General features: G+C 38.6%; 1 protein-coding gene across 2 annotated transcripts in view; it reads right to left on the bottom strand.

The window, feature by feature from the left end:
* The window catches only part of klhl4 (kelch-like family member 4), a 52,667-nt gene that overhangs the window by 20,925 nt on the left and 19,102 nt on the right, over window positions 1-12,640 (bottom strand). For both annotated transcript variants that reach the window (XM_042493109.2, XM_042493110.2), the window contains exons 3-5: window positions 6,434-6,601; window positions 3,853-3,989; window positions 3,332-3,528 (exon numbers count right to left, since the gene is read on the bottom strand). In XM_042493109.2, coding sequence (XP_042349043.2) covers window positions 3,332-3,528; window positions 3,853-3,989; window positions 6,434-6,601 — 502 coding nt within the window. The remainder of the gene's footprint in view (window positions 1-3,331; window positions 3,529-3,852; window positions 3,990-6,433; window positions 6,602-12,640) is intronic.

The raw sequence follows: 12,640 nt of genomic DNA on the forward strand, positions 1-12,640 counted from the left end.
GGCTTAGCAGGTTTTAAGTTTGACTAAAAACCTACATGAAAACAAACACTGTACAAATATTCTCTCTTTTCATCTCTTTTAGATGATGACAGACTGTGTCACAACACCAAATCTTCCAACTCTGATACAATACTTTGAAAAATATCTATATTCAATACTATTGTATGATACCATGGGCAAAAATGGACATTGAGGGCATGCCATGTAATTGAAAAACAAACAAAAAAACAAAAACAAACAAACATTGCTTTAACATGATAAAGAGGACTTTCTATTCTTGGGTAGTAGCAGATAACAGCAGAATGACGGTAGTAAACACTAATAATAAGAGTGAGAAAATGCTGGTGCAAGTGTATACTAATAATACTCCACAAAATGATGATTAAAAACCATTTCATTTTTTTAATTACTGTGTTTCAGCCAAAAAAAAAAATCTATGTTTGGCAGTAACTGACAACTGTGGGTTTTGGGTCAGCAGCACTCTGTGTCCCCTCTCTAAATTCTCAGGTTGTTGCAGGTCAATGAATGCAGCGCAACTGGAGCTCTTCATGAGTTCTTTATTTCCCCAGCAGCAGTTTGTGGTGTTTGAGTCACGGGTGGAGAATTGATCAGTTGATCCTATCAGAGCTGATTAGATCAGATTGATGGATGAGAGAGGCAGCTGCTGCAAAAGCGAGTGAATGCAAAAATTTAGACCAAGCGCAGTTAACAGTTAAGTTTTACTTTCACTGCCCCGCGGTGTTCTGCTGCTCCGTCTAGGCCCAGATAATGCTCTTGGCACAATGCATATCCAAACAGTGTATATGTACTGTACATATTCTAATAGAACTCATGAAAAAATTGTCTAACTCCAATTATAAAAAATAATTTTGTGGCGGAAAATGATGTTATTTTGGCGAACTGTCACAAATAGGGATACATGATACTGGATTTGATTTTGCAAATGTCCAATATGCTGCTACATATCACCCCGTGTGGCCAACAATGATTAATGATAACGATATTTCAATTCTCGTCTGTAGTGGAATTAAAATCATATTATGCGTACTTTCATTATGATGGCCCACCAGCAGACTGAGACATAAAATGCAGTGCTTTTTTATGTAGTTAATATTCATTCATTCATTCATTCAGTGCAAAGTAAGAAAAATACTTCAACTTACTATTTTGTACATGTTCACATTTTCAAGGAAAAAAATGGTTTGTGGGTTTGTGATACTGGCAGCAATCAGTATGTCGGCTGATTCCGACGTTTCATTTTAAAGCCAACATCGGCCGATACCGATGACTTGCTGATATTATCGTGCATTCCTGACCACAAATAAATGAATGTTTGGGAAACCCTGCAGAATTTAAAGGTATTGAGAAGTCAGTTTTTGACAATGTTAGTCACATGCATGCCTTGTTTCTTCTCCATTTCAACACTGTGTTCAGAGAAAAAAAATGTGTTGATACTGAAAACCCACATAGGGCTATGCTTTTTTTACACAGAAAATTAATCAGGAATCAATGAGGGAATACAAACAGAATCTTACAAATAAGCAGAAACAATAATGGTATTGTTACCAGTAAAACCTCAAGTTCCCATCCCTAATTGATAGATTTGTATACAAATTTTGTATAGATTTTGTATTCCAAATACAACTTCTCTATTTTTTGAGATATGTAACTGAAATATAGCGTTATGCTGGAAAGAAATACTGTCATCTCAAACAATACAACATCACATTTTTATCTACTACAACATGAAAAGGGCAACTCCTTCATAGAGGAAAAGGATGTCAGAGGCGGATGTCAGCTGCCATGCTCAAAACAAGCTTATCATAACACAACTCGCTCCACTCACAACCCTGAGGACGGACTTCCAGGAAGAACACAGCCCTCGCTGTTCATTACTGAAGTGATTGAGCAGGAAGTTGGCCCTCTTGTGCAGTTTGATGATTAGATTAACCTCCTGGTCCTGGATGGGGCGTATGTAAACAGCCTGAGCAGATGTCCTTTAGGAGATAAGGGCTGCCTCATGCTGTCACTTCTGCATGGCCAGCAAGACGTTATCTGACAAATATGTGCATGAATTTTAATCCAATGCAAATATTACTTGCAGTAATATATAGAAATCGCATTTCCACAAGTCTGGCAGAGCACTAATCAATGTGAGGCAACGCGGTATCTGTTACTGACAGCTACAAAACCAAATTAGATAAAGTGAAAGCATGAAACTATTCAATTTCTATTTAAATGTGGACATTGCCCATTTCTCTGCTGAAATTAGATCATATAAATAACCAGGACAACACTTCACTACTTTACAGGTTATGACAGGTTATTTAAATTTACTAGCCTCAAAACAAAGGATGGCCACGGATATTTCAATAAGCCATGACGTTATATATTCACAGGGTACCTACAGCTAAAGACAATGTATTTCTATGAGTTTTTACTGCAAATCAGAATTAAATTAAAGACTGATTTTGTAAACAAAATTGAAGGACAATTTAAAAACATAAACATCAAACTGGACATTTTTTGTCCAGTAACAAACGTTACATAAAGTGGAACACATCGAAGACAATGAACACACTATAATGATCTATTTGGTTTACCAACCAAATTCATAAATATCCGACAATTGTTGGCCTGTTTTCTTGGTGATTTTGTTTTTTTTTTACTCTGCATGTGAGATTCCAATGCCTAGATTCCCATCATTACAAGTTTAAGCACAAGAAATTGCTTTAGGGTTTTTTAACAAAAAATAGATGTTTCCAGTTATAGTGAGATTCTACAATGCAACGTGATTAAAAAAAACAAACAAAACAACCCCCCCCCCCAAAAAACGCACAATAGCAGCCTACCTCCCATGTCATTTTTTAAGACTTTTGAAAAATTAATTTAAGTCATTTTAATACAAATTAAGGCCTTATTTTTAGATTAAGGAATTCAGTGTCTTTTAAGTCAGTGTAAGGATCCGTGGGAACTCTGTATAAATATTGCACTCATAACAATAGTTAAAATATACAGGTCATAATCAGAGTATATGTGAAGAAAATTAAATCAGATATGCACTGAAGAAAAGGGATCAGAGAAAATCCTGTCAGCACCTTGGATTATTTATACACAGCTAATTTGATTCACATTGTGAGCTGCCTTTCAAGTGAATGTTCAAACTACATTTTTAAATACTCTTATTACTGTTAGAGCTTTTATTACCACAGCTACCTGTGTGTATTCCTGCAATAAAGAGACACTTTGAGAGTGTGATCTCTTCTTCCAAAATAAATAATTTAGCCCACCCAGCCATGTAAATGTGGTCTGGCTGTGTCCGCCCTCCTACCATGGTGTAGTTATGAGCCACATTGAGCAGGTCCACGCAGCCCTGGGCGTCTGCAAAGGAGCGTATTCCCAGGCAATTGGAGGGATGGAGCTGTTTCATCAGGAAGTTACAGCAGACCTGGATGACTTGTGAAAGCTGGAGGAGACAAGCTGCTGCCAATAAACTCTCAATGGTCTCCTCTTTGAGCTCAAGGACGCCTGCAATGTCAGGACACATTAAATAAATATCTATGTCAAGACTGGTGGAAGCTGGAGGAAGAGAAGTATCACAAGCAAATGAGATAATCATCATTATGGTTTTTTATATATTTTACAATTTAAATACTGTGGGGGTGGATATTCCTAACAACAGCACTTATCAAAGGGGATTTGTCCCATAACATAAAGCAACATTATGTTGAAGTGCTGCCCAGTCAGTCAACCCTGTGATGAACTGCTTTATTGATCCATTTTAATCATGCTGGATTTCAGAAGTCTCATAACTACTTACAAGAGCTAGTGAACGTCTTTACGAGCACTCACCGGTGTAGGCGAAATGAACCAGAGATCTGAGGGCCTCTGGATCAACTCCCTCCATCTTGATCTCCTCCTGCTTCGCCTCTCTCACGTCACTGGTGAACATAGCAGCAAAATAGTCCGACACGGCACTCAGGACCAGTCTGCCATAAACAAAATGCAGTACCGTACATTAGTTTACTGGTCTATGGGAGATCTTTATGCTGATTATTTAAGTGGTTATTGAATCAATCCTGAGATTGTGTTTCCTCAAATGTACGTAGCTTTGCTGCATAAGAAAACAGCATATCGTCATCGTACTGTTAGTGCAACCATGGTAAATGGACTTGCACTTCTATAGCGCCTTTCTCGTCTTCCAACCTTGCATGTCTGATCTGTCTCTTTGAACACTTTATTTTTGCACAGTTGCAGTCAACAATTAGGCTATACTAACATTACTAGTTTTATACTGTTTGAATTAGATTCCAGTCGTGGCTGCGTAGGATTGTTTCAGACTTGTGCGATCCAAATATTTCCTATAACTCCAAAGTTTTGTAAAGTCCCAGGGACAACATTTTTTGGAAATAAAGAAAAGGAATCATGTCATAATTTCCCAAATAAATGTGTTTTTCTCTAACTAAACATTCTGCTTCAATCCAGATTTTTTGGCATTTAGCCTCTAAAAACCAACATTCTCACTGCAGTCAGAAAGTGTTTGCTCGACCGCTTTCCGCACACAAAGGGAGGCACGTACCCAGGAGCAGATTATCAAACAACGGGCCCCTGGGCGCAGATATGCAATAGGCCCCCCATCTCTCCTTCAAAGGACCAACACACACCCACACGCACACATACACACACACACACACACACACACACTTAATAGTTGCTCAGCTTTGTTTTGCATGTCTTTGTGGTGATAATGCATCTTTGCATGGTTTTATATCTATTGTCAGTCATTTTGTGTGTCTTTGAAGAAATTTATGATAATTTGTCTCTTTTTTGGACATTTTGTGTCTCTCAAAGGTAGTTTAGTGTCTTTTTTGGACATTTTGAAAGTCATTCAGTATATTTTTTGAGCATTTTTTGTCTCTTAAAGGTAATTTAGCATCTATTTTGGATAATTTGTGTCTTCAAGATAATTCAGTGTGTATTTTTTTTAACATTTTGTGTTTCTTTGAGGTTATTGAGCTTCTTTGTGGACATTTTGTATCTCTATAAAGTAATTTAGTGTCTTTTGGGGACATTTTGTGTCTCTTTGTGGTTGTTATGCTCCTTTATGTCTCTTTTCAGTTCTGTTGCATCTCTCTGTGGTAATTTTGAAGCTCTTCAGTACATGTTTGAGTGACATTTTGCAAGTGAGGGCCAGGAGGCTTCTCATACACTTTGGGCTCCTGGGTCTATTTCCAGTGAGCCCATTCAGCAATCCTTCTATGACACAACTGCAATAACAAGGCAGTCTTATTAAAGGGAGTTGGTTTAATAAAGAAAGACTAACACATTTCATTTGCTGAATTACTAGTTTCACTTAAAAATCTCAATAAAAGCTTTGAATGTAAAAAAAAAAAAGATATTTGGTACAGCCCTAATTGTTTCTAACTGATTTATACTGCTTTCATGCTTTTACACCATGTTAGCCTCTAGTCACCCCACATCCTGCATTATTCCACTCTGTCAGTGTAAAATAAATGAAATTATCCCACATACTTCATGTTGCTAATAGCTAATAGCCACACTGGTCAGACTTATAATTATGTTAGCTCATTTGTCTAGCTCACATAACACAGTAGTTGAAAGAACGGAGAGATCATATGGCAGTACATGCCGTGGGATTGAGATCGAGTGACACAGTCCAACCCATATTTCCATGATGTTGTGGATTCCAATATTTTTATAGTACTTGTTATATAATGTGTAATTTATTTTGTCAACACACCAGCCTTGCTGTACTTGGTTGTGTCCTCTGAGCAGATATAAAGTCACAGTGAAACAGGCAGTCAGAGAGCTGATTATTTCAACTAGGTCAGTTACTGATGTTTCTTTCTCTCTGTGGAGCATTCAGGTTTCTATTTCATGAGTCTGTCTGGGTGAACTAACAACATTTGCAGGCGGATAGACATACACAAGCACATGCACCCAGTGAACGTGATGCTTTCTGTATTCAGGAGATGTCTTTAGATCTGTTTAATTCAGCCACTGAATCGAGGGCTGGATGCCCAAATATTGACACCTCCATGTATGGGATCACCGTGCTGTTCCACAGGGAAGATGTAATGTGGAAATGAGGGAGGGCAGAGGTGTAATTAGATCACAGAAGTGTGCATTATTTAGATGCAAACCAGTGAACATTAGAGTGCGCATTTCTTTCTTGTCACCTAAAAACTCAAGAGAAACTTGCTTTGCATTTCAAAGATTATCTGATTATTTCTCAGATGGTTCAGGACTGAGAAAATATATATCAGCATGCGAAATGTGGTCCAGACCAAAACCTGAACGCCTGCATCGACAACTTAATGAAGTGAATCCAGCTGAGCTTGTGTATCTCTTAACTCAAACCGATGCAGGTGTAATTAATGGCTTCAAAGCGGACAGAAGCACAAATGCCAACCTGTGTGCTGGTATCTTGTGATCCCCGGCTATCAAGAGGACATCACACAGCTGCTTGTGCTGGAGGTAGGTCTCCATCTTACGGAAAGTCTGTTCTGCATGATTTGTGGCCTGGAAAAACTCGTCGGAGGAGTTGGTGTTCATTCTGGAGAAGGTGCTCAGAGCCAACCTGAGGAAAAGAAGACAGATGTTATTAGAAAATGGAATGAAAACATGAACCTTGTCTAGGTATCTACAGCATCTTAACTTTATGTACTTTCTATATGCATTTTTTGGTTCAAATTAAAAAAAACAAAAAAAACAAGACTTTTGCACTTACTGAACTAGGCTTTCTGTTACACGTGCTTTCTACAGCTTAGATATATTTAAGATATTTTAAGACTTTTTTAATGTCACTCAGAATTAAATTTGAGACCAATTAATTTTACAATTACTGAAATCAAAGGGAAACAAAAACATGAGCCATCATGATTTCACAGCCTGTAGAATAGCCTGTAGGCTATCAATGTTGACAGTCTGAAAACCAGCATATTCTTTTTTGAGTAGACAAGGTGGCCTGAGGAACACCAAGTTTCACTGCTGCATCCTGTAAGCTACTTTTTGCCGTCCTGATTTCAGTGTGCACGCAAAACAAGTCTCGGGTAGCCATCCTGGAAAAAAGTTGGAAGGCAAGCATAATGGAAATACTGTAAAAATAAATAAATAAATAGAATTACGGTGGTAAAGACCTTAAATTAACACTGTGAGTCGACTACTTATAAATGTATTGTATACAGTAAAGTAAATAAGTAAATTGTTTACTGAGGATTTGTTTAGGAATGATTCTGTGCCAAAGTTTTGATGCATATATGCAGCTGATCACTGTAATTTTCATCAGTATAAGCAGTTTTCACTGTATTTATTTTGGTAATAGAAAACTAAAGAAATAGTGAGCCATAAGCAATAACATCACTTGAGGGAGGCTTCACAAAATGCAGACAAAAAAACTGCAGGTGAAACAAACAAGGAAAATTTAATTTAATTAACTAAACAAATTAATTTCCCCCACAGTTTTCTCTCTCTGTTTACCATCATAAGTATGAAAAAAATAATCAAAAAGCTGTACATGGCAAGATAAGGAGCAAATTATTGAGGACACAAAAGAGCTTATTTGGACACATGGCACTCCTGGATCCTCTATTCCCAGCAGTGTATCTGCATCTTTCTTTCCACTCTAAGCTGAAATTAAAACTGTTATGGACTAAACTCCGTACATAAGTCGATAACTAAGCGCTGCAGTCCAATGAAGCAAGCGAGCACCACAATCTATGCAACAGCTTTCCAGACAGAATTCCCTGTGTCTGTATGCCTAGATGCCTTTGTGTCTGTTCCTGTGTGCATCTGCATATCTGTGTGTGCACGTGGGTTTCCCACAGACAGGGACTTAACAAGTGAACAAGCCTGTTCCTCACAGCATTGTGGCTGAGGCTGAGTCCCTGTCCCCACAGGCTGCTAGATTACATGCTGTTCTACAGGCACCCAAGTAATCCCTCAGACTCGTGGCAAATAATGCAGCCCAGACACTTCGGTGTCCTTCACAGAGCAAGTCCACTCATTGACATTTAGGGTTGTTTGTTACGCCACATAAACAGACCCAAGCTGCCTCTCCAAGGGAATTTACTGTCATCTCACGGTCCTGCGGCTGTGTAAAGACTGATTGTGCTCAAGAAAAAAGTCACTGCTACTTAAATCAACACATTATTTCCCCCCACTCATTACAACTCATATACTGATATGAGAGCTGTGTAAGCTAGTAAACTTGCAGATTTGTCAATACAAATGAACTGCAAACCCCGTAATGCTTGGCAGCACAATGTATTGGCACATACTAAGATTGATAACACAGAAGGGATAGAGGGGGCGATGGCTCTTATCGATGTCCTGATTAACACACTATTATAAAGTTTTTAGCCAAGTGTGTGACTTTCTCCTCTTTGATTAACAAAAGCAACAACATCTTCCCTCTGGGAATTGTTTATACTGCCCTCCGGTCACTGCAGTATCCTATAGTCTAACCTTTATTGGGAGACTTTATGCTAAATGCAAGAGTAATTTATTGCCTTGTCACAATAATTCCCCAATGACTCTGGAGTCTTGGAGAGGAACACCAAACAAGACTGAATAAGCAATGGGGCCGTAAAACTGAGATGCATTGCCTTTGTATTGGCTCCAAGGCATGCTGTAAGGATTTTTCATGCCTACCAATCTCTCCGACACTAATTGCTTTGGTATCACATTCTAGGGAGCAGTAAATTTCTCTGAGGTGTGTATTTCGCTTTCAGTAGAGAGTTGGATCATCAGAGGTATAGCCCAATTTTATTGAGGCAGTAAAGCCCCAGAACACCTTACTCTGGAGAAACTGCTGTAGGGACACTGCTGTGCATCGCATATTACTAAGCAATTCACAGAGAGCCACAGATCCTAACAGGGACTATAGATTTCTTTTGTGCCCTACAAACCATCTCAATGTGCCAACTTGTGTTCCTTCAACAGTGAGAAGGTAAATTAGCCTATATAAAAGAATACAATAGAACAGAACAGAATACAGGGGCTTCTATTTCGCATCCACATTATCCTGCAGTAGTACACATGATGTTTTCTTTCTACAGTGAGCACATTTCACCTGAAGTCTTGTCACTTCCGCCTCACACCTTCCCAAAGATATCACACCGCAATGTGACTAATTGGATCTGAGAAAAAAACACCCCATAATCAAAATACTCTAACGAGATATTCAGGTGAAGCAGACGCTGTGTGGTGAGGAGTCTGTTTTAAGACTGCGATATAGTAACTCCATATGGTATATATATTTGAGCACAAGATACAGTGCTAATACAAAGAAATGACACCCATTAACAACAGGGCTGCAACTCATGATTATTATGATGTTAATTATTTTCTAATTAATCCATTAGTTGTTTGGTCCATAAAATGACAGAATATGGTGAACCATGTTGATTAGTGTTTCCCTCAGCCCGAGATAACATCATCATATGTCTTGTTTTGTCCACAACCCAAAGACATTCAGTTTACTGTCTAAAGCCATATTTGCAAAGGACTACTATTGCCTGGTAACTTTGTGGAATTAATAAAGAAACTCCCTATGTCTGTGTTGCATGCAGTGCATTTTGATAGGATAAGCTAAGGGTGCCCACACATTTTCCCTTGGAGGGCCATAAAATAAACTTAATGGTGGGCAACAGGCAAACACATATTGTACTTTACTGTATTGCATTGTTAGTATGCAAACTGGTACCAGGATCCCATTTCCCTTAACTGGGAAGCCCTGGGATAAGTGAAGTCTGTATTTTAGTTGAATTTACTCATTATCTCCCAGATATGATGCACACAGTGACTCCATATGGTGTATTTGCAAGTCTATACAACACTGAAACACTACACAGCACTATAGTGGTGATGTACACTGTTAACCTCCTTTGTTCTTTGAAATGTGGGTAAAACAAACAACCGATTCTACCACATATTGTCACCTCATTCTCATCACCTTTCGAGATTTCACCCTCCTGATTGATTTGAGCTTGCTTTTTTTGCAAACAGGTCTCCATGCTGTGTAGCGAGATGAGCCTTCTGCACCTAAAATGCTGTCAAACTTTCTTTATAATTGCCAACGCAGCCTTCTTATTTCTCGACTGGCAGACAGAAATGAGGCATGGAGAAAAAAGGAAGCCCAAATAAAACCCCGAATAACCAGGATGCCGATTAGCTTGGGAGTAATCTCATCACACGATCTCTATGTTTGGAGAAATACGGTGGGTAATTTGTGGTGGATTTTAACTTGAAAAATTACAGACATGGCAGATTCACTCAGAATTAAAATCACACTGAGGGACCTCTGATTATTTGTAATCATTTTTCAGTTTTCTATTAGTCCCATACAAACTGGGCTTCAGAGGAGTAAAGAAAACAGAAAGTATTAAGATTTAAGAAGCTGGAATCACATAATTTTTGTTTTTTTTTCTTAAAAAATTACTCAAACTGATGAAGTGATAACAAAATTAGTTGCTGATATAATTTAATAGTTGACAACTAATCGATTTATTGTTGCAGCTCTTATTAATAACATCGGAGATATTTAAAATATCATGTTTTATGTCTCTTCCTCTGTTCCATCTGCTGTAATCAGTTTAACCTCTCGCTGTGCAGAAAACTGCCCTCCTAGATGAATGGTCGGACGATTCAGGATGTGCTTTCGTCAGCCAGGATTAGCCCCGAGCTGTAGAGGTTGTGAGTCAGACATGTTGCTGAGAATCTCAGTCTTATTCCAACTAGTGTCAACTCCATCTCTCTACAAGAGGGAAAGTCGTGCCTGCCTGGGCCAAATGGGAAATGTCTCTTTCAAAATGGATTATAACAGCCATTTGCCCCTGAAGGCTGCTGAGGAGCTTGGGTTGGGTTGAGAATCCAACAACTCATACAAAGCCTCATGCAGCATGTGCCAAGTCTATATATTCCATGAGATCTTTTTGCCTCTGTGCTTTGACAGTCGGTATTACTGTCATTCGGCTTTGTGTGGAGAGAAATATACACACTGACTGTAATAACTTGATCCCGGCAGTGAGGCTGAGATGATAACTCTGAGCAGAAATAGATTTTCCTCTATGCACTTTTACTATCTCACCGAGGCCTCACAACAGACATTCTTCTTCTGATGCCATTGTTAGACCGGACATACTTAATATTGATAATGATGGAGGAAATGGAGCCGAGTACGGGAACCATGTCTTTTGAAATCTGCTCTGAATGTGGCCAGCGGGCCTTTATGTTAGAGAGTGCAGTGGAAAATTACCACTGCTATTAACAGAAATGAAATATTGCCTCCTTATAGCATCTCCCCTCAGCTCTTTCCCAAAACCGCACACGTTGTAAAGAAGAATTGATGGTGGAGAAGTCATGTCAGCAGAATGTCTGCGAGGAGCTAATGAACATCTCAGGTGGCGTACCAATTCCTGTTTTGAATATTAAGAAACTGTGTCAAGAGAAGTTAAATCTTGCACAGAGAAAATGAAAACTCATCAGTCAAAAATCTGTTCGTTTAATAATGAAAATCTCCATAATTGACTTGCACGCATAAATGAAATATCTGCTTGAAGCCACTGAGGAATAATGTGCCAGGAGATGAATATATTTTAAAATAGTGATTAAATTCCTGTTGTTAAGCCCAGCCTGTTATTACTAGAACGGTACAGGTATGGTATCTTTTAATGGCACATTTTAATTCCATAATGAGATTTTCAGTCCTTGATCTTAGATTAACTGTGACCACAATGCTGAGCTCTGCATTGTGATGATGAGGAATTTGGAGTAAACTCTGTGTGTGTGTGTGTGTGTGTGTGTGTGTGTGTGTGTGTGTGTGTGTGTGTGTGTGTGTGTGTGTGTGTGTGTGTGTGTGTGTTGGGGGTTGGGGACATCCTGTAAGTGAAAAATGTGCAGATCTTAGCAGAAAGCTCCTCTCTGCTTTGCTGATGGCAGGTTAACTTGCAAAGTGTATGAGACTGTCATCATTGTTGGATTGTCCATAATTTATTTACATCTGATGTTAGTGGGTAAACAAATTAATCCAAATTATTAAAGCAGTCGGTCCTCGCTCGCCCACTATATATTAGATTTGCAACCCATCTAGTGCGGTAGGCTTATAGATACAATGTGTTGGATTTAGTGACATCTAGCAGAGAGGTTGCACTTTGTGTGTAGGAGATCTACAGTAGCCAACACAAAAACACAACTGTCCCTATCTGGAGCCAGTGTTTGGTTTGTTCATTCTTGGGTTTTATAGAATAACATGGCGGACACCGTGGAAGAGGAACCGCTCAAGTATTCTTATTTTTAGTTTATTATAAACTAATCAAAGCATAGTTAACAATACTGTATACCACTTCTGCCAAGAAATGCAGTGGGAAAGGGGCTACAGACTGTGGTTATGCCTTGCAAACAGCCTGTCACTCAAAGTGACAATGCCATTAACTTTGCATAACTGTAAACTGTAATAAAATTTAATTTCTACTAATTCCTACTAATTTCTACTGGATATTTTCTAAAACACCTCCCTACTTTGAATATGATTAGAAGTTATTTTTTGTCTACATTGCCACATTTTCAGCTTGATCACAGTTGTTCATGCCTCTATGATTCTTTTTCGATGTAAATTACT

This window comes from Plectropomus leopardus, chromosome 8, assembly GCF_026936395.1.
Source record: "Plectropomus leopardus strain MGB_pleo_1.0 chromosome 8, ASM2693639v1, whole genome shotgun sequence".
Taxonomy (NCBI): Eukaryota; Metazoa; Chordata; class Actinopteri; order Perciformes; family Serranidae; genus Plectropomus; species Plectropomus leopardus.